General features: G+C 44.2%; 1 protein-coding gene across 1 annotated transcript in view; it reads right to left on the reverse strand.

Moving 5' to 3' along the window:
• LOC108548446 (neural cell adhesion molecule 2) overlaps positions 1-22,330 on the reverse strand; it is a 38,027-nt gene that overhangs the window by 2,688 nt on the left and 13,009 nt on the right. The window contains exons 3-5 of the mRNA XM_017901369.1: positions 13,211-13,322; positions 8,608-8,756; positions 51-206 (exon numbers count right to left, since the gene is read on the reverse strand). Of these exons, the coding sequence (XP_017756858.1) occupies positions 51-206; positions 8,608-8,756; positions 13,211-13,274 (369 nt within the window). The 5' untranslated portion in view covers positions 13,275-13,322. The remainder of the gene's footprint in view (positions 1-50; positions 207-8,607; positions 8,757-13,210; positions 13,323-22,330) is intronic.

Below are 22,330 nucleotides of genomic sequence, written 5' to 3' on the forward strand. Positions count from 1 at the left end.
ATGTTTTAAACCCTTCCGATCCGCTTTAACGTCGTCATACCTTAAATTACCTGGCACTCGTACAGTCCAGCGTCTTCGCGTTTAACATTCTTGATCAGCAGGGTCCAATCTGGGCTGTTCGAAACCACCATGAATCGCGTGTCTATGGCATGAGTACCAGTACCCAGCGTCAATAGCTGTCTATCTTTCCTTCTGATCCAAGTTACCTACAACAAGAAATAAATTCCCAATCACGCGAATGCCGTTAACTCGACTAGGACAACGCGAAAACGCGTTCGTACGAACGAGTGTAACGAATATAAAAAAATTTTTTTAAATTATCGCGTTACATTTAATTCTCCGATAACTACAACGTTGATAGTTTTCGCATTCTTAATGGGATTTCTGCTAGTACCTCTAGTTAATAAACGTGATACTCGTTTCGAGACACCCGTTGCTCTTGTGATATTTACGGAACACCATATAATTGAAGGAAAGTAGCTTTAATAATAAATCCATTTCTCTTCCGTAAGTACGAAACATCGTCATCCAGCTTATCCACCCGTAATGCTATTTCCATCTTGTGACAGGTGATATTTTTACGGTCATAGCAAAGAAAGCGAGCTAAGAATATTACGAAAATGTACGAGGCCATCCACGCTATAGCAGTGTCAACGATTTAGCAGAATCAAGTAGCGTCACCGATCGATGTACCGACAGTCAGAGCTGTTTCGATACATTCCATCTTTTTCAATGGGGATTGAACCGCAGTTAAAAATAAGGGTACACTTCGGATGATTTTGTCGCAGATTTCGAATCCTTGTTTCCTCGAGTTTCCCTCCAATTCCACGTTCAGTCGGCTCGAATAAAGGTGAAGTTTGAATACGTAAGCCTGATCGATTTTCTAACTTCTACATCACGCGTATGCGCGAAGTTTCTTTTTTGCCAGTAGAATTACGCATGCTGGTCGGAAGAAATTTTTCTAAATTTTAGCATAATTATTGTGCTGGTGTGCGTAAAATTGTAATTGATCGCGTAGCGAGCGAGAAAAGATATCAGCCCTGTTGGTATTCCTGACGATGACGCTGGGAAAAGGAGGAGGCCGGCCATTTGCGTGCCTTAATTGTCTCCGTCGAGTATACTCGACGTTCACGGCGAGTAGGTTTCGCGATTTTCTAATGCGAGTCTGAAGATCTATGAGCACCGGCTCGATAAGAGCACTCGAGTATAAACGAGTCGAATAATGAACTTCTGCGACGTATTACGAATCAACGTCTGATCTTTACGCTAACCATTAATCCGATCATCCTTGTGCTTCGTGTTCAAAATTATCATATGAATTTCTCGCATAGTTTCGTCGTTTTATCCAATTTGCATTCGTGTATAATTGGATTTGCACGGTCAACAATGATATATACGGCAATCAAAATATGGATCGGAGACTTAATAAAATCTTCATTTTACGCTGACGATAAAGGAGAAGCGGGAAAATGATCCTTTTTCCGGTCAACCGGGTTCCATTAATCAGGCTTTTCTCCGCACGTGTGAACGCAGCAGCGCGATATCATCGGCGCGTCGTTTAATTAATGTCTCCCTCGGAAGAACGGCTCGTGATTGCGATAAATTTATTGAATTCGACCACCACGATGCGCCGTGCCAGCTCGGTTAACCTCCTTTTTCCAAAATTCTAAATTCCTCTTACATTTCTACGATATACTCGGTTTTGAAAGGAAGAATAAGCTCGAAAGCAACTAAGATGTTCCAGCTCGTTCCGAGAAATCGAAATAGGTATCGCTGGGTAATTGTTTCGTCCATTTCGAACCACGCGATTCTATTTCCTCTTATGCCACACGTACGATAACTTGTCAGTGTCGAGGAAATTTATCGCTGCTGAAATGAATGCTTGCCGGCGAACGGTTCCGGTTGTAACAAAGCTGCTTTTAGTCGCAAAGGAAACGTCATCGTCTCGAACTTGTAGGATGCATATAGGCTATAGATATAACATGGACACTGGCCGTTTCTCGTTAATATCGTTAATCAGAGTGCTTAATTTATAACAATTGATCGATACAAGGTATCGTATCATTCGGGTCGTAAAACGAGTACACGTACCGCGTGAATCGTAAAAGTCGAGGAGTCTCGTAAAACTGCACGATCGTCAAGACCTTAACGACGGTTTAAGGGATTTTAAGACTCGTTGCAAACGAGACCTTTAAAATATGGACGAAGATCGGTGGTCGAAGATTTCGAGACTCACAAATATCGAGACTCGATATTTGAGAAGTTTCGAAAGTAACTCGTTAGTTAGGCGTATCGTCTCGATAGTATCTGCTATGGTTACCTATTGTTCGCGCGATAAATCCACAGTTGAGATTGCTATACGAGCTATATGTAAAATTAACGGGGAAAAATAAATCTCTCCTTATTTATTAGAACGATTTGAAAAGCAATATTTAAATTTAATTCTACTAGGAATAATATCAGGCTTAACGAGTGAAACGTATTCCGATTGCTTTCGCTAACCAATAGAGATAAACGAGGGCGCGAGTAGTCGGTAAAGGATACGTTGAATTATTTTCTTAGAAGTTCGATTCGCGATCCATGCGTGAAACACGTTTAACCGGGCAATCTGAGCAAACGCACTCTCGCGTGATTTCTCATTCATCGCACCGATATCACACGACCTCGTATCGAGTGGATTTACGAAGACCCTGCGTGTTTATAGGGGATAAAATGTGGCCTATTCGCGTCAGGGACGCGTGCCGATCTTCGTGCTTGTTCTTCGTGCATGCAAAGCGACGCGTCCGAGTAGAAAAGCACAAGCTTGGAGGTACGTAGTTGAGCGCGCGGAAAAAAAGGTGTGGAAAGACGAAGCAGCTTGACGCCTGTGCGTCATGAATAAAAGATCGAAGGAAGGATCGAGCTTCTACCGAGTGACTCCGTTCCCGTTACCGTATCGATTGCCTTTTTCGCGTGTTTCGATTTGTCGCGAAATTCCGAATCGCCCATGGGGTCATCGTCCATCGCACCATGATCGTTCCTCCCCGCGCAAACGTTATCGACTTTTTCGATACTTCCTAGTTCCGGTTCTTACAGCTGTGTTACAGTTTCCGAAGCTTGGTGCAAGTTTCAAGTAACGCCACGTATTACGTCTCGCGACTGAGAATTTTTCCAGGGATCTATGCCGACGTTCAAAATGCGAGAAGAACGTGTAATCTACGGGATAATACGCGATAATTCGCATAACCGATAAAGCTCGTTAACCCGATAATTTGCAAGCGATCGATCGATGCAGTTATCTGTATATTAGTTACGCGTCGTTATGTTTTTACTCCTTGATTTATGCGTTATATCTCTTAATAGTTATTGACGATTATCATTGCGTACTACGATATTTTACATTCGTTTTTCGTTTTGTCCCATTCTATACGCTCAACAACGCAATTTATATCCATGTTTTCTGCCGTATTTCCTATTGTTGTAAATATTTGTCTTCTATTCGCTCGGGTCGCGTTTCCCACTCGATCGAATATTTATATCGCAGTGGGAGAGATTAATCATAAATTAATCGTGCGTTTATTTATCGAAATTTGTTACACGCGAGCTATGCGTCCTAGGTATTTACGTTTCTTTCAGCAAAGTTGCCGGAACAAGGAACAACGACGGTATAAGATAAATAACGAGTCGGGGAAAACAAAAATTGTCTCTCCTTTATGTAATGTACAATAGGATATAAAGGCAAAAGTTCCGGAGACAAAATTATCGTTGCTAATACTAGACGCGGATGCTCGTTGTTCTCTCATTATCTTTGTTCATTAAAAGTCTTTCCAAGGCTTGATAGTTTGAAAGCGTGTGCAATTTTTCGTTCCTTCTTCGGACAGTTGGGTTTTTAATGGACTTTTAACCTACGAACTTTTTCTTCGACGGACTGCTCTTTACGAAGCGGCATCTGTTTTCTCCTCTCCTCGAGAAACTCGTACAAAAGTTTACCGGTTTATGAGAAAATCGGTGGCGTCCTGTTCCGGGCCACCATATTGCCACCATCTGGCAGGACCTCGAATCGGTTCCAGAGAATACAGGCTGTATGGTTCTCGTCTACTTCCGTTGCCTTCCCTGTTCCCCGTACACGAATCGAGATTGTCGCGATCCTAGAATATTCTCATCCAACTCCGACACTTCGTAACTTCGTCACGGTGCATCGACGGCATTATTTTCTGCTTCGATATTTCCCGAGAAATTTCATAATATTTTCCTATTTTTCCTCTCTTTCCTTCCTCTTTTTACCTTCGACGCGGAATACGCGTATTGGGAAACGCGGATAACGAGCTGTTGCTCAGGAAATAATTATGCACATTAGACCGATGTTCGAATCATTCGTTAATTCGCGTATCAAGCCGTGTATACATCGAGCACGGGATAACAAGGCAAACGGAATATATTCGCTGCGTCCCATCAACGTGTCAACGTTATTTCCGCGATGAAATCATACAGGGACGGTGCGTATTGTTGGTCGGTGCGAAAATAGGTCGATCTTGTTTTCGAAATAGTTTGCACTTTGTCGATGATTGACGTTATGAAAAATCGAAAGCGCTTTAAATTTACGATCGATACCTCCTTTCCTTCGTTGGGGGGTGAAAGATGAAGATGTTCGGAAAACGCGAGAAACGATGTCACACAGTGGCGCGGCTGGAATTTATAATGCGAGAAAGTTTCGATCGTGATACGCGCGTAAACGACGCGATAAAAATTTCGAAATGCTCCGCCCATCGCGTCGACCCAAAATTATCGTCCATTAAAGATAATTACGAAGCACGTTGAACGAACGAGCGAACGTTCATCGCACGGCCAAGCGAAATTCATAAATTCCTTGATAATTATTCAAATCCTTGCCCGTTAATATTCCACCCTGTTCCCTAAATTGATCGTCTATCGCTCGTAAGCCGATTGAAAATTATACTTGTCCCGGAGATCTGGAGTTGCACGATCGTGGAAGAAATTTACGGATTGCATCACCGATAGATTAGAGCGTGGAGGAAAAGAAAAATTCGTCGAGTACGCGACGGCAGAGTCCGATATTCGAAGACGAACTTTCTACGACATTCCAGAGACAATTCGCTATTCGAACCAGAAAATTGGAGAAGTTCCTGACTCCCGACGGGATTTCCTCCTCGATCTCGAGCGCACGTGTACCGATTTCCGAAATATTCATATTGCTCCCGGCCACCGTGAAATTTATACTCGGCGCAGCAGTTGAATATAACGTCGAAACGCTTCTATCGTGCGCTATGTACGCGTATCGGTAAACCAGCAACTAACGCGTCCCGCTTACTTGGCCATGCCGATGCTCGAATCGATTAGTCGATCGATAGGACGATCCCGAGATTAACAAAATATTCTTCGATCCGAATCGATCAAATTTTTCGACACTCGCGTATGAGTATACCCGGCTCGTGATCATTATACTCTGTACCGCGTTGCACGACACGTTCCATCGAATCTTTTCGGCGTGTCTGTTGTATCGGCACGCTCGTAATCGGAGACATTCCTCGGCGGTTCGAATTGAAATTCTAGTCTAGTACGAATCGATCTTTGGCCAGCACTAGGTGTCCTTTTGTAGGCGAACACGCGTCGTGCATTTCCAGTTACAACGAGCATGGAAGCTTGCACCTCTGCTTCCAGCACGACAGGGTACTTTTAGGGAACGCCCCTATATTCCTTCGTACGATGCCAAGAATAATATCGTTTCGTTTCGGATGGTCTACAGGTTTCTCCGATGTGTCTGTTTCTTTGTACTCGCGTCTTTACGCGAACTTATGCCAAAAGAGTAGATAAAATTTCGCTCGTAGAAAAGGTATTCGCTGCGCTATACTTGATAACAAAGGCAGCGTAACTGAACCGGTATCGATACGTAGTTACGAATGGCCAGTTAACTGTGTCAGTTCCGAATTTCTATTGTTTCCGAGAGGCTCAATTTGCCACCCTTGATCGCGTATTATTGCAGATATCACTCGTACAATTGCTACTGCAAAGTAAGCGAATATCGTTGAAGCTAAAATGAACGATATACGAGTGTAACAACACCTGTACTCATAGTTTATCGTTTAATTTTAACGAGCTCGGAAGTGTATAGGTTAAACATTGAGGCGTAGTAACTTGGATGGTTAGGGTGAGATCTTTCTTTCCATGATATTTTGTCGATATCGTTCCACTTTCGTTTAATCTTTTTTTCACAAATTTGCGCGATGCCGCGATGAGAATACGACGAAGAAGAAAAATTGGAAAGTTCGCGACTGACGATGAATCGCGAAGTCAGCCAAGGGTTTTCAGGTTGTATGAGACATTTAGTAGGAAGGTGATTAAAAGTTTTAGGTTTTCCGACGATTTTACTTTTCTCACGGTTGAAAGTGTCGTAAGAGTGTCGTAGATGTTCGTGGGTTTCCATGCAATTACAGCCACAGAACCGTAGCTTCTCACGAGAATTGGGTCGTGCAAACGTATCTACGATATAATCTCTTGTCGCGTTTCAAGATATCGGTCGGTCATTTGGTTTAGTGGACATAAACGTGCGTTTATCGCAGTACAAGTAACACGGACGATAATCTACAAGGAGGACACGATGTTCGGATTTCGTGGAAAGATTCCTTTCTGGGTTACGCTTTAGACGCGTAACAGGTACGTCGGACATGTAGAAAAGAAACGGACAAGTTGGAAGAGGTGCGAACGTATAGGAAGAATACAGCCGGAATCACGTTCTCTCGAAGCTCCTGCTTCCATTGCATAGCAGTAGGGTTGTCAGTCTTATGTCCAACTAGTTCTCCCTTATCTATTCGTTTGTCTATGTACCTTCTACGTATGTTTTGGATTATCCGTATCGTTTACCGCGCTCGAGTGCAAACGTGTTTCGACTATTTGCGAGAAAATCGTATACAAAGAGAGAAAGGGATACTCAGCAGAAGCGTGTATCGGTTTCCGCTTGGTATGCAGGATAATTTATCGTTGGTGAGTTTACAGGGTTCGCCCGTTGCCAGTGGAGCGGAGAATCAATCCTGTCTGTCTTTTCCAAATAGTAATGGTCCGCGACACGGCCAAAGCTTAGTCGCGGCACCCGCTAACTTAAAAGGACAAGGGAAATGCGATTTTCTCTTGCAATTTCTCGCGCAAATGAAACAGCGGAGCACCGACATCGCGTTGCATTTTGCGCTATATTATTCTTCGATTACGTATCACAGAGCGTTAAGAACAGGAGCGAAAAATCGTTAAACGATTTCTCAGGTTTTTCCCTATACCTTTCAGAGATGGGCATTGCGCGTAGATTCGAGGGCGTTAAAATGCTGAAAGTCGTGGCCATACGTATCTTCGAGAGAAGGGAGTAAAGCCACGCGAGAATATTATAGGTACTTCCTTCGTTGAAAGTTACTCTTCCTTAAAGTTGATGAAGCGTTTCTTCATAGTAGGAAGAAAATTGCTTCATAGCAGAGCGATTTCGCGCATCTATGTCGTGAATAATGCAACATGAATCTTAATCACGCTCTCATTGTACGTACTCACGGGAAATACAAATTTTCGTCGGTAAGTTCTGCACGCACGCGCTCGTGTGTGTGTGTATGTGTGTGTGGGTCGGATCGAGGGAACGCAACGAGGGGTAGGTAGGAAACTGCGGTTCTTGGCGCGTCGACGCTTGCAACATTAAAACCGAGGAATTACGGAACAGCCTTCTAGATGGAAGGAAAGGGTTTCTACTCTCTCGGACATTCCCTCTTTCATCCGCCTGTTTGCCGGTCTCTTGGCGTTGCTCGCTCGGCGAACGGGCCGTTTGGTCTGTTGCGCGAAACGACCAGGTTTAGCCCTTCGCTTCGAGATACGTTTCCCGATTTCCGCTCTTTGCCATGGCGAGTGACCTCAGCCTGAGGCTTGCATACGCCAGTACGCTGCTCCGATCATTTATTAACGAGCATGCCTCGTGAGAAAGACGGAGCAACGGGAGGAGAACGCGTGGTGCATCGGGTTTACGTTGCTGAAATGCATCGTGTCGACACCGCGACGCTCGCTCAGCCGGTTGAATTTAAAATAGCACGCTAGACGCTTTACACGGTGTTTCGATAAATAATTGATGCTTACCGGAGTTTACGCGCGACACGAAACCTGTACGAGTGAAATGTTTAAGGCGCGAACGTACGACGTTTCTGAGGTTCCCCCGAACCTCTTTTCTGTTACGCGAAAACTATTTAAGACCCTGCCAACTAATACGTTCCGCGTATAGACATTCGTCTTTCCGCAGATTCGATTCGAAGCAAAGAACGTATACAGGTGTATGAAAGGTATCTCGGGGAACGGAGACCGCGAGGCGTGGAACGTTTTCTCGGAATGCGCAATGCCGAGGCCGCGTGTGCGTGCAATCTGCAGCACGGCCATTTATCGATGTGCCTGCTTTACGCAATGGCATGCAAGCTTGTGTACGATGCGCATACTTCCTTGGTGCTCATCGGCCCATGTATAATACCCGCATACAGGTCGGCTTGCAGCCAGTATATACACGGGCGGGTCCACTTGTACGCGAGCCGCCTCTCTTGCATACATCATCTGGAACGCGTATATTTGCCTGTAGGTATACATATACGGAGTACTCACTATTCCTGGACCAGCGAATCTACAGGGTAGCATAGCGTTACCGCCAGTCTGCGCCAGGACATCCTTGACAGGCGCAGCTACCGAAGGAAGGACGTTATTCCGATTCTGCGTCTCCTCGTTGACCAGCTTATCGCCGCGAATAGCACCATCTGCAAATATCGAAAACAACGTTTCGTATTATACATATCGATCGTCAAAGATTACCGTTACCGTTTGTTTGCGTTAATTCGAGGAGAATCGTAAAAAAGAACAAACCGTGTTTCCTCTGCTCTCGTTCAACGCCTCGTCGATGCACGAACGTTCTTCGAGGAAATGAATTTCAAAAAAACGACCTTTTGTAGTGGCATATTGGGAAAGTTTGGCATAGTTCGAGCAAACCTTTCTATCGTACGTGTATTTGTCTTTTCTTTACGCGCAAAACTCCAGTCGTTAAGCTTTTATCTTTTCATTGTTTATTCCCGTCTCTATAGTCGCTCGAAAACACGATGTCTCGATTTACACTGGCGCGTTCTCCTCGCCGGTTTAAGGAGTACGGTGCCGTTCTAGCGTGTAACCAGAAGAGTCTCGTTGGTCGAACAGTCCCCGCTGGACGGAATTTTCGAATAACGTACGTGTAACGACTTGGAGGCGAGCCGAAAACTCAAGAAATTACATTACTCGAAAATATCGCGCGACGTCCACGAAGACCACGGAAGTCGTTGCACCGAATGCTGATCGAACGAGCCAAAAGATCGTGCCAAGTCAACAGAGGTCAACGCGATGTTTTTCGGTTTCCATCGGTCCACGGTTTTCTTCGTTCAATTGTTCTTCCGGCCATTTTCCTCGTAGATCGAGGGAAGAGAAAGGCTCGGAGAGCGCGAACCGATTCGGGACAGATAATTCGTGCTATCGGTATTCGAATTCGGAATGGACAGTGAAAGTGTAGTCATTGATAGGGAAATTTGGCGTCACGGGTCGAGTTGAATGCAGAAAGGTGAAATTTGGAATCGACGCGACATCGTATCAAAAGTCGTCGTTTCGGCACTCCCGGTCAAACGCGATTCGAAACGTTGACTGGAGCGTTGGTTGCAACTAGGTCGATGGTAATTACCGAAGTTATTCACTCAGCTATGCAGACGGAAACGAGGCGGTACGGTGGCCACAGAATTTAAGATTCGCTCTACGTTCACCAGCGTAAGGAAGGATCTCGGTCGCCTCTTCCACTGGCCATCTGCCTACGATCTCGCTGCCATCCTGGTTGACGAGCTTCTTAAATTGCATTACCTATTAGAGCGAGTGCCTTAAAATTGTACGCTCCTCTCAGCCCCGGCCGTGCCTGCTAATTTGCAGCGGCAAAGAGAGAGGCCGGTAACTCGGGGTTAGCTCGGCTTATCTGCTCAGCTGCAACGTTCGCAAAGGGGCTTGCAAACCACTCTTCTCCTCTGTCTCTTGATTAAAGCGACGATTTTTTGACTCCGAGGAGATGGAATTACGATCTACTTCTTCCGGTACGAAAGAGGGAATCTGAAAAGGCGAACGTCCCACGGTTCGTATCCACGTTTCGTGAATCGCGTCCAAATCGAGCGTAGAATACATCGTCGAGCAATCGCCGATAAGGAAGAGGAAGCGTGTAAAGTCCTCGTATCGATCGAAATTCGAGGTACGTTTGTTTTCGCGGAAGCAAGTATTGTTTGCCTCGAAGCGTTCCGAATCAAGGAAACTACCTTTTAAATCATTCCGTACGGTGCAGCATGGTCGTTCAAAGTAGGTAATTTCTTTACGTCGCCGTAGAGAATAGGGTCCGTTTTATAGCTTTTGCGAATAGAATAAACAGATAGATAAACAGAATCGATTCGCCGAGTCCGTTTTACAACGTCTGGTACGTTTCGAACGAGTTTAAATCGTTTTGGAATTATTCGAAGATCGACGATTTCGCTTCGTTAAATGCGACAATTTCCTTTGCGTTTACGCGAGGAGAAGGCGACATGGATGTTTCGTGATATCGCGTTAGGGCATGTGTTTACGAAAACACGTAGTATAGCGACGTGTTACGTAAAACAAGATACCAGGGAAATGAAATAGCTCAAGGTGACAAGACTTAGGAAGAGCTTTGTATCCGTAAAGGTACGGTTCTTCCTGTTGGTTGCCTTGTATCAGGCAGCTTGGTAACGCGTCGTTTACTTTGCGGATGAACAAGGTGAAATGCCTACAGATACGTTTGCTAACGTTAGCGATACGGACTGGCAACCGGCGAAAACGCAGCTTTCGACGATAAGTGTCGACGACACGGTTCAACAACTGGAAGCATTTTAAATTTCGCTCGATCAACTTTGCTTTCGCGCAGAATTTTCAGAAAAGTCCGAAACGATTTGGTCAGATTGGGATTCGATTCAATTTGGTTGATCGTGTAAACACGCGAATCGGCGCGTGTTACCGCTTCCCCCGATGTGGTGCTTAAAGGGCTTTGACTATCGGATAAAGGTCGGCGTGAACTTTGCGAACAACTGTTACGAGAAGGATCAACGATGCGTCCAGTGGATGATCAAATATCGACGAGCATCGATACAATCGCGCGTAAATATATACTCCGCTAGAAACGAACATTTTTCTGTACCGCATCACGGTATATCGAACGTTTGTTGGTCGACTCCTTTGACTCGTATCAAATATCGCGAGTCGAATTTGCGTTTCGTATCACTCGTTTCGTGATTTATCGATTCCAACGTTCGCCGAACTCGCGATAGTTTTATGGTTTATCGAGACAAGGAAAGAACAAACGTTTATAATTGGACGATTTGCAGGGATTGATTCCGAAACGACGAGACGTTCAAATTTGCCGATTCCGAGAGTGGTCGACGATAAATAGTAGTCGATTACGAGTCAACCGGAGAACGCTAGTCTTGGGAGAATAACGGAAATCGAGTCATTCTTGCAGAGCAGGGGGAAAGATCTTTCTTCGGCACTAGAAAGTAGCCAATAACGATGCAAACAAGTTTTCCTGGACTTGGGAGCAGAAAATAAGAAACTACTTCTTCTCGATAGAGGATAAGGGCAGTTTACTTTTTATAGCGTGGATTTTTTCCAAGAAATTTCTCTTACCGTCGATCTGCTTGCAACCATTTACATCTTCCGCCTTCGACTGAGTAAACGTCGATTTTCCAAATAAATTTTTACCCAGTGGAACTTTATTGTTTCGCGACGACGCAAGACTCCTCTTCGTTATTCTTTCCGTTTTGGATTATTCGATGCATTTTTCTTTTTTACAGAAAGATCCGCGAAAATATCCGTTTAACGACCGAGATCGTGATTCGAGTGAAAGTGGACGAGCGATTTCGCGACGAAGCAACGCGAATCGCAACGAGAGAAATACTATTTAATTCTGCAATTGGCAAACTAAATTTACTCACGATTATCACACCGGTTACGTTTTCGTTAAAAGAACCGACAGCTACTTCCTTTCTTCCAGTCTCTGTTCTTTCTTTTCGCGAATTGTACGCTTTACGGCCGCACGCGACCGTTTTACGGTATAGCTTTTCGTTTCGATGATACGAATCGAAGTCGAGGAAAGGTTACAGTGTTCGCGTGACACTATGCAAGAACGTGGCGATTTTCGCGTGTTTCCCAGAGCTTCGTTACTTTATTATTCGTTGACGTTCCATCGACCCGACTCTTCGCTTTGTTTTACGACCGACGTTCCGAAAAATCGCAAAAAGCAAGTTTCCACGTTAACGTCATGCTCGCAGAATTATTTCGTGAAATTTATCTACATCGTTACGGTAAAGGATAAGCTCCGCACCTTGGATGAAATAACTTATTCCGGGACAAGCGATACTTTTATCTTCGTTAAAGGTATTTCGCGTTAAACGTGTTTCAAGTTGCCGGGCGAACATATTTTACCGTTTATGCCTGCTCTCAACCGTCGACATTTGTCTCGGTTAGCGCATAGTGGCACATCGGGAATCCGTGAGATGTTCGATAAAGGTTTACAGCCGTTAGAGCTGATAGTTTTCGCGCAATAAAAGGTAAACGCGAGTTCCTCTTCGTGCTTTCGCAGCTTTTCGTATGCTAATGTCGAAATAACATCGATTGACGAAACGAGACCACTTTTGCACGGTTCTAGCGCCGGATCTCTCGATGCTCGCAAAAATTCGAAATTTCGCGAGCGAAGAAGAGCCGCGGCAAAGAGGAAGCGCGAAGAAAGTGTCCGGAAAACTGGAAGAGAACGGGAGTGATGGCGAATAGAGGAAGGCTATCGGTCTGCTCTATCTACGGATCCGGGTTCATCGTGAATACGAATGAGCTGCTGGTCGATCAGGCTGCAGCACTAATTGAGAAAGTTCGCCGGTACCGCCGCTAGTGTTTCCTCTGGATGAAGATAGCCGACCACCTTTGGGGCTAAGTCTGCTCCTCTGTTCCTCTTCTTCGTGATTAAGGCCTCCTGTTCCTTTGGACGGGTTTCCAGCGTCGGAGCACCAGAGTGAGAGAGAGAGAGAGAGGGGGAGAGAGAGGACGGAAACGCGGTGGTACTCTCCGTGGGTGAAAGCTTGTTTCCTTTCTTCTCCGTATTCTCTTTCCATGATCGTCGCGATTATATTATCAACCAGGGAATAACATCTGGACTTACCGATCGGACGTAGGAAGTAGCGCGACGATGCCAGCAACAGGAAAATCAATCGGAGCGCCTCCATGATGGTTCCGATTCACGCGTGCATCGTGCGTTTATCCAGCGAGCTCGCCTACAATAGAGAAAGGCGTGAATAGGTATAGGAACGCGAAGCGACGTTCTCGCGTAATCCATAGTTCTTCGGGGTTGCCCGTTTTATCGGATACCAACGTTATGTATAAATTGATAATTGTTACGCAGGAATGATAACTCGTCTTTTCGACTTTCTCGATTACAATGAACCGTTGGTTAATTAAGAACAATCCCGCGATCTACGGAATAGAGCGTGTACTCTTTATAGATTGAGAGGGAGAGTGTATTCGTTTCGCGCAAGTGGTATAACAATAGAACAGTTCACCTAATTAATCCGCGATACGCCCAGCTTGGATCGCAAAGCCTTATCGCGAGTGAAAGCACCTGTACATTGTTAATGCCGATCGATGACTACGATTCGCATACATCTACCGTACACGCATTGATCCGTTCGAGCCTATAGCGAGGCAAAAGCTCGTTGGTTCGGAAAATGTGTCCGGGATTTCGCGGAGATGTATCGAGTATCTCGAATAATCCAGGTAAAGGACGGAGTATCGGCTACTCCTCCACGTGTACAGGTTCGGCCAAGCTTCGGTGCGGACCACGAACGAAACACGTCGTGAACCTAGTCGACCGATCATCCTGCCTCCCTTCTAGCTCCGGCTCTCTGTTGCGCCGTTAATCGAACGCCAACGCGTCTTCCTTTTCTCCACGTTCGGCCATCCCCATTCGTTTTCCTTCTCAGGGCTTTTCGATCACGAGATTACACGATTCTATGGACAGATGCTACGAATTCATACAGGAATCGCGCGTAATACGTACCCCGAAGTGGCAGGTGGGCCGAGATAATTGCAGGTTAACGAATTCATAATCAGGTTGGACGCGAATCGATAACGAAGCAAACGCGAAATAAAACTGGGAATCGTATTGCGCGTTTCATACGAGGTCTGATTAATTCGCGTAGATCCACGCGTATATGAATATTTATTTCCGCAGATGCATTAACGCGATGCGATGTTGTTCTCGCGCGTTCGTGTTCCCTTCGAACGATAAACGTAATTAAAATGTTTCACAACGGCGACGCGTGTCGAAACGCATACGGATGATACCGTCCGAAATGGATGTATCCCGAACGATTAAGAGTTCATTATTGGCTGTTCGGATCGGCTCGATGTTTCCGATGTACCGGGTAAAATGGACTTTCTTCCTATCGTTTCGAGGCGATTGTAACATGTACGGACTATCCGTTTTCAGTTTCACGCGATGGAAACCTGGACCGGAACAACGCGCGTCCAGTGGGTTTAGCAAGTTCGGCTACGAGCTCGTAATTTCGCCACTTAATTAGACGGTGCTTTAACTCGCAGCTATGCTGGATACAGTTGCGTTCTCGGGATGAGAGCAACCGGTTGGTGTTTGCGGGTGTAAATAGAGGCGAGCTAGGGAAGAAGAGAAACCGACTCTGTCTTATCTGCGCGCTTTAATTTAAATAAACTTCTACCGAGTCAAGAATAAGTTTTAAGGGTGTCCGCGTATACCGATGTCACTTAATGTTCAAGTCATTGTGTGGAATATTAGCGGCAAACTTGTTTCTACTCACGAATACCGCGATCCTCGATTCGTCACGCTGACAACGATGAACATACCTAATCCATTCGTCTGGCGTTATCCAGAGTTTTATTAATTGAAAGAACTTGTGGCTATCGAATATGGATTTGGCTCGAAAGATATCCGAGAGTTAGAAGACGTAAAACGCGCGTTTGAATTTCTTTGAACGATAAGGGTGCAGAGTGGAGAGTTCTATGGCGAACTGAGGGGAAGCAGGAGAAACGAGAAACGAAAACCGAGAAACGGGCAAATTAATGTCAGTGCGGAAAGCAGAAGCTCGAAAACCTCGAGAAGAGGAAATATAAATGTGGACATTTCCATCGCGGGTCACGTAGTTTTCTTTCTTGCATTTGTCGCTCTTTTCGTCACTGGTGTAGGGGGGAGGGTTAAAGAAGAAAAAAAAAAAAAAAAAAAAAAAAAAAAAAAAAAAAAAAAAAAAAATAATGAAAAGAAGAAAAAAGGGGCCTCGGTGGGGTACGTGGCCTTTTTGGTGAAACGTGCTGTCGCGTCTTCAAGAAGAACTGCTGTAAGGTAAAGAACGAATAAAGCAAGGAAGAAAATTGGAGTGTTTGCAAAGGTCGCTAGGGAGCAACCACGCGAGCGCAATTGGCATTCTTAGCCGCGCGATTGTCGACGAATTTCACCGATTCGTCTTCTTTCTTGCCTTTCCTCGTCTACGTTTTTCAGTCTTTCTCGCGAAATTAGGAAACGTCGGATTAACGTTACCGTATTTCGGTGTCGGTGAAAGCGGAAGGTAGACGATCGGTGCGGCATGGATAACTCGATTCCATCGATCAAATAATTACCATCGTTCATGGAAATAGTGACAGTCCGCTTGGATGATCGACGTTTCGTTATCTCTACTCGGGATGAACTTAGCGGAAAATAACGGCGAATAAAGTCCGTGTAATGGAGGTTTGCGAGTAGTCCCGTGGCTTTGGACAAACCGGATGGATACTGTGACTCGGTCCGTTGCACACGATGTATCGTCGATGTAATATTTAACCCCTTTCGCAGTTTTTCTCGTGGAAAAACCGGCCTTACGCGGAATCGTGATTTACCGTCGAGCGAGTCGAATTATCGATCGCTACTACCATCGATATATTAACGGTGATACATTCTCGCCATGGCCGATGCTATTGCTACGGGGGTCCTATAATATCCTACATACACTCGATATCGTTTCGTTTCATTTCGTTTCATTTTGTTTCATTCTGTTTCATTTCGTTTCATTCCGTTTCATTTCGTTTCGTTGTCACGTCGTAACGTATGGAGGGATATTTCTTCCTCTAACTTTCGTTCGTTAGTACGCCAAGTATATCGAGGATATCCGAGGCCAGAAAATAGTTGGGTTACGAATAACCTTTGAACATTCGTCCTTCGTTTAATTTCGAGTAACGAGTATCGGAACAAAAATGACGAGTTTTCGTTAAATTCAGCTCGCGATTGGTTCGATTGCGATCGGTTGAAACGTGATCTCGCAACCCTCGTCGATCCCTTGGTACTGTTAAATCTGAACGTTGGCGCGTGCCAGAAAATCGGGAAGAATTTTAAATTTAGAAGGGATAGGACGGAACACAAGATGGTAACGCGTGAAACGAATAAGGCGAAAAGCGTAAAGAGAAAATTGGCTTTCCTTGGGTGGCAGTTGCACAGAGGGAAGCCTCTTTGCCTGAAAACGTCTGCACGTGGCGGAGAAACCGCACATAGGAATACCTGAATTATGTATACAACGCCGTAAGCCGGCCGGCTTGACGGTGTAACAAGCTGTCGATGTCAAGGTAACGAACGAACGGCAACCCTTGCCACGTAGAATTTATTGGCACGTCATAACGAAAGAGGATACTTGTCCGCCTCGCACCCCCTTGCCACGTCCTCGATTCACGATTCAGGATTCAGGATTCAAACCTCTTCATTTAGTCGGTTGGAACCCTTCGTGTGTCAGCGAGTTGTTACGAAGGATTCCGCTATGATTTCATGCCGAGTAGATCTTATTCGATGCCAAGCGCATCTTGCGAACCGTATACGTGTATATCTTCCTGTATCGTAATTTAGTTGTACGGTAAATGTTTAAACCTGGTAACTTTAAAGCGAAAAGTTTGTTACGGAACTTCGGAGATATCAAAAGTTAATATCGCTGTTACAAATGAACGGAAACAGAAATTTCGAATGAAACGATAATCCCGTTGCGAGAAATTCACAGGACACTGGGCGTAAATTGGCACGCAAACGCGAAACTCTCGCCCAGTCGTTCCTAGCGTGAGCTTTAAATTTTCCATTATTTATTTCAAATTTTTCAACTCCTACCTATATATTTTAAAAAGATATAAGTCAAATCCAGCATCGAAACTTGAAATAAGATCGATCAGGTTTATCCTATCTATCAACTGATACAATTATCCTCTCAGAGTTCTGGTTTCGTTAACAAGCTGATCCAGCCATCCTCGTCGTTACCAGTTCATTGTCTCTTTTTGCGAAATTCATGTTAATCTCAAATTTTTATCGAAGCATATCCAATCTCCAGGCAGAAATAATCATATTACATTCTCGTTGGACAAAAGTGTAGCGAACGGGGTTGTTAACGAGAGATTGAATTTGCAAATAATAGATAATTAAAGCATAGTTGGTGAATTAATTTTTTACTTCGATACAATTTTCAGCAGCAGGATTTTCCTTTCTTTTTCGCTAAATTTTCGCGTTTAACGAATAATTCTGCGAATCACTTTTTCGTTATTTATTCGATACTTGAAAACGATTTTAATTTTTCCCTCGCTTCGTTCCTTCTTTCGTTTCGATCTTTCGTACCCGACTTTGCTATCGTTTCGATATCTTTCTTCTTCGGCATCGAACTTCTTTGCGTACAAGTATTTTCTCGATCGTTGACCTAAATACTAGGTTTATAGCATAAAGACGTATCACGGTCTGTGTAGCATAGTGTATCGTCCAATGGCAGGAATCAAAGAAGCTTTCGAGTAGCAATTTCAGTAAAATGTACAATTGATACATAAGTACTTTATTGACCCTTCGTTGCAGTCGCTATAATTGTGCTATTATCTTTGATACCGGTAGCTTTTATAATCATGTTATTACAGGGCTTTGTTTAGTATAACTGCAGAAGATAAATATAGACCGGACTTTGCTCGATTATAATTCGCGATCGTTTACGAATCGTGACGATATTTTATATCTTGTTATAACGCTATAACGCTATTGCGATACCGATTGAAGAGAACGATATCGGGAAAAAGCCACGCGCCTAATTAGAATTGTTCGCCTCGTACTTGGATACTTTTATGTGCACTCGAGTTGTTTCAGTCCGGAACTTTTCCATCTTATCGTATCGTATCGTATCGTATCGTATCCTATCCTATCCCATCCTATCCTATCGTATCCTATCGTATCGAGAAAACTTTCGTCGACCAAGTTTTATCGCTTCTTTCCGTCTTTTCGTTCTCCACCATTTGCGCGAGGAGGCATTAGATGTAGAAACAGGAAGATAGTACGGGCACTAGATCAACTAAAAACAAAGACGAAACGCTGGTAGAATAGGACGCTATATAACAGGTCGAAATATTGCTTCGATTTGCGGAGAGATGGTGACATTGCGCCATTTGTCGATTAATCGCAACGAGAGTATGGACAATCGGCATGGCACTATTAAAAGTATATAAATAATCGGGTAAGAAACGAATCTGACAATGAACATTTCGCATTTATTTTCATACCATCTATTTGTTTTCTCGACACCGGTCTATTCACCTAAGGACGCAGGTTCGGTGGTTCGGGGTTCCAATCTGTCCCGGAGAAGCCGGTATTTTATTCGACAAGCTATGTCACGCGAAAGATGCCGTTCTCTTTTATTCTTTCTCTCCGCTCCGTCGACTTTTTCTTTCCTTAAATTCCTCGGGACGAGGAAGAGCGAAAGGCTGTTCGCGTACCCTATCAATGTCAAACGCGGTGAAGAGAATTCTCGAGATTGCAGCACCGACGAATGGACGAGGGAATGAAAGACGCCCAAAGAAGAGACGAATCCTCCCGCTCAAACCGAGCGTGCTATGTTTTCCTTCATTCTCTTTCTCGTGCTTTTCCTCGAGCTCTCCCTTACTTCGCCGATCGGAGGAACGCTGACAAAAAGGGAGAAGGGAGGAGGGCAAAACGTAGCTCTCTTCATCATTCCTGAAAGGCTGATGAATCATGGCACAGAGTTCGACGTAAAACTCCTTGTTCGTTATTCGTTGGCTAATAAAACTTTCGCGCTCTTCTAATACACGCGAAAATCCTTTTTACCTTCAACGTTACCTTGCTTCGAATCGATTCGATTCATTAACGTTTGAAAGGTTTCGGAGGTAATCACAGCCATCGATAAATCTTATTCGTTTCGTCGAGTTCTACCACAGCGGATCACAGCGAAGTTCTGGAACGCGATGACGTCTTGGCGGCTGCTACATTCCTGTCAGACAGTTATATACCAGAGTCACGATCAGAGATACCGCGTTCGAGTAAAGGATAAAAGGAAGAAATGTGGGAGAGAAACCGGAATTGGAAGGATTGCGCGTAGGTATTTGCGAACGAAGGAAGAGGCGCGAATATAGGAGAATAGTTAAAGGGCAGTAGAGGACACGGAACCAAAGGCTGATAGGTTTGACGGGATTTAGTGCTTGTAATGCCAAACTCGACGTCTGGTGTTGCGGTCAGCTTCGGCCGATGTATTAGGGAAAGGCCGTCGGGATTACGGAGGTGGGGTAAACACGGACCCGTTCTAAACTGCGCGACATTTTCAAAGTTGCGTTGCACGATGCATCTCCCCTAAATGCATTAAAACCTCTTATTCGTGTACGTAGCTCGAAGGAAATGTCCGCGGTAGACGTAGACGTAGAGGTATGCGGGGAAAAGGTTGCCGAACGCGTCGAAAGAGAAAGACAACTCGATTGGAAGGGTAACGGAGCAACCGACATATTTCTGACAGGGTTATGTACGTGACACGTGGAATATTTAGCGAGGTTTCCTACGGGATAGGTGAAAAATTGTCGAGTCGGTGGCTGGACTTTAGTTACGAGGTTACACGTTGGTCGATTGCGCGTAAAAAATATCGTTTTCCGAGCATTTGTCTACGCGCTATTGCAACTGACCATCTTTTTTCGTTGCACCTCGCAAAGGTGACTAAATTCTCGGTGAACCGTGACCGGTTTATACGGTGAAGTACACATTTGTATATCAAAGCGATTTTTGAAATCTTTCGAGCGAGATGGAACGCCGCGGCGTGGCGTGGCGTGGCGTGGCGTGGCGGTCGATGCTTTCCCTCCGATTTTAGTGTCCGTCGAACCGTGTGTACGTTTCAGACTGTATAGTAGCTTCCCGTCCATGCCGCGTATTCGATTGCCATTTTTCGAGCACGTGCTCATTTTAGCCTCTTCCGTATTCTATCCCATTCGAAAGGGCTGCATTATAGATCGTGTGAAATCCAAGTGTCTGACCCCAATCGAATATCCGACTCGTGAGAGAAACAGGTACGGCCGAGGATGGGGAGATAGAGTCGGATAGATACGAAGAGAGCAGATACAAGGGCAAAGAGTAGAGTAGAGCAGAGCAAAGGACGGGAGAGATAGAAAGAGAGAAAGATCGCTGAAATCCCATGTGAATCCGATGGGTCACGGAAGTAGAGTGCATCGATCAATAAATCTCGATAGAGATAACGCTTATGTAAACGTTTGGAACTTTCCGCTTGTACCAATGGACAACTCCCTCCCAGTCATCTGCCAATGCTGTCCAGAGATTTTTACGCTTTTTATGCCTGACATGGCAAACCCTATTACTCTTCGTTATCGTGATACGAGAAACAATCGACCATGCGTGTTCGCAGGTGCAAATACGAGCGATTTCTTTCCAAGAGCGCACGACGTCGAAATGTGGCAAATCGATCGATGAAATCTCCATCTATCCAGATGGAAATATCTTTGGATCTTGGGAAACGGTCCGTTCTCAAAGTTGGGAAGAGAAAATGTTTAATCGTTACCGCGAAAATCGAAAGAACGAAGAAACCTAGAATAAGAATGAGAAATTTCGACACTGTCGTTTGTTCTACTTTACGGTCACATGGTTCGTGAAGTCGAGAAAGGAATATCGGGTTTCCTCTAGGTTTTACCAGCTTCACCGAGCAGAAAATTAGCAGATGATATCGAATTTACGTTCAACCCTGATAACGAAAATTGCTAGCAAATTAATCGAAATTGCAAATTGCTTCGATTCGGATACTAACTTTGAATAGACATGGGAACTCGAATCTTTTTCGCACCAGTCAACGACTTTCAGTCATTTTATTCGCGTTCCACGTTTCGGTATTGATTTGCTAATGCACTGGATATGCCAAAAGTTCAAAAGGGCGCGAAACAAGAAAGACGATCAAAAATATTCCGTCATACTTTCCGATTTGTCAGGAGTGTCGGTTGAAACGTTATAGCATACCGTGAGCTACCAAGTTTGCAGATTTATTCCGTTTGTCCAGCACGAAGATCGTCGAGACGAAGGGTACTCCTTTGTCTCTGCATTGTCGATGAATCGAGTAAATAAGTGATTGAAGTCGAGTTTTGAAAAGTAACCCGAAGTATGCAGTAATTTCAAGCTGCCCGCGTGATTCTTATCTATAATCTGAAAGAAATAATTTAGGTACAGTGGTTATTAATTTGGCACAATTACTCTACTTAACTCCATAAAAACAATTATGGCTGATTTTGCTAGATGTGTAATTATCTACTCTGTTCGTGGATATTACGTTCGAGTGTTGGTTCAAGTAAACTCGAGCGCAGTTCCGACGGCTTAAGAAGTACAGGAGCAAAAGGAGAGGAAGGGGGGGGAGAGAGAGAGAGGAGAAAAATATTGATTCGAAAGTAGAGAAAGAGCAAATAATTCGGCGAATTTAAAGGTGCAGTTTATAGATGATAACGAAGAACACGAACACGAGGGAGGGAAAAAATTCATGTGATTTGCGATAAGTATTGGAATTTAGGGGCAAGGAAAATAGATGGTTCGTGGGGCACGAACTCCGCAAAAGGAGGAAACGGTAGGGAGAGTACCACGAAATCGTAATCGAAATTGATCTATTACCCTCGGTTTCCAAAAAAACGTGAGTTTTTTCTAAAAAGACAACCTTCCACTTAACTTTTAAGATGGAAATAAATTTTCCAACGGATTTTATTTTTCGGGCAATACTTCGTTTTAGCCAAAAGTACAGAGAAAATAAAAATATTTTGACATGCATATACGTATCATGGTAATCTATCCTATGAAAGTGTGAATGCAGTTATAGTTTATAAAAAATGCATAAATTATCAAATTTATTACTAATAACAAGTTATAATTGTTAATCACAAATTTCTTGAAGCATAAATTAATAATTAAAACGAAAAAAAATCAACAAATTCCTGATTATTACAGAAGAGAAGTGAT

Source organism: Eufriesea mexicana, unplaced genomic scaffold (genome assembly GCF_001483705.2).
Source record: "Eufriesea mexicana isolate 0111107269 unplaced genomic scaffold, ASM148370v2 scaffold1523, whole genome shotgun sequence".
Lineage (NCBI taxonomy): Eukaryota > Metazoa > Arthropoda > Insecta > Hymenoptera > Apidae > Eufriesea > Eufriesea mexicana.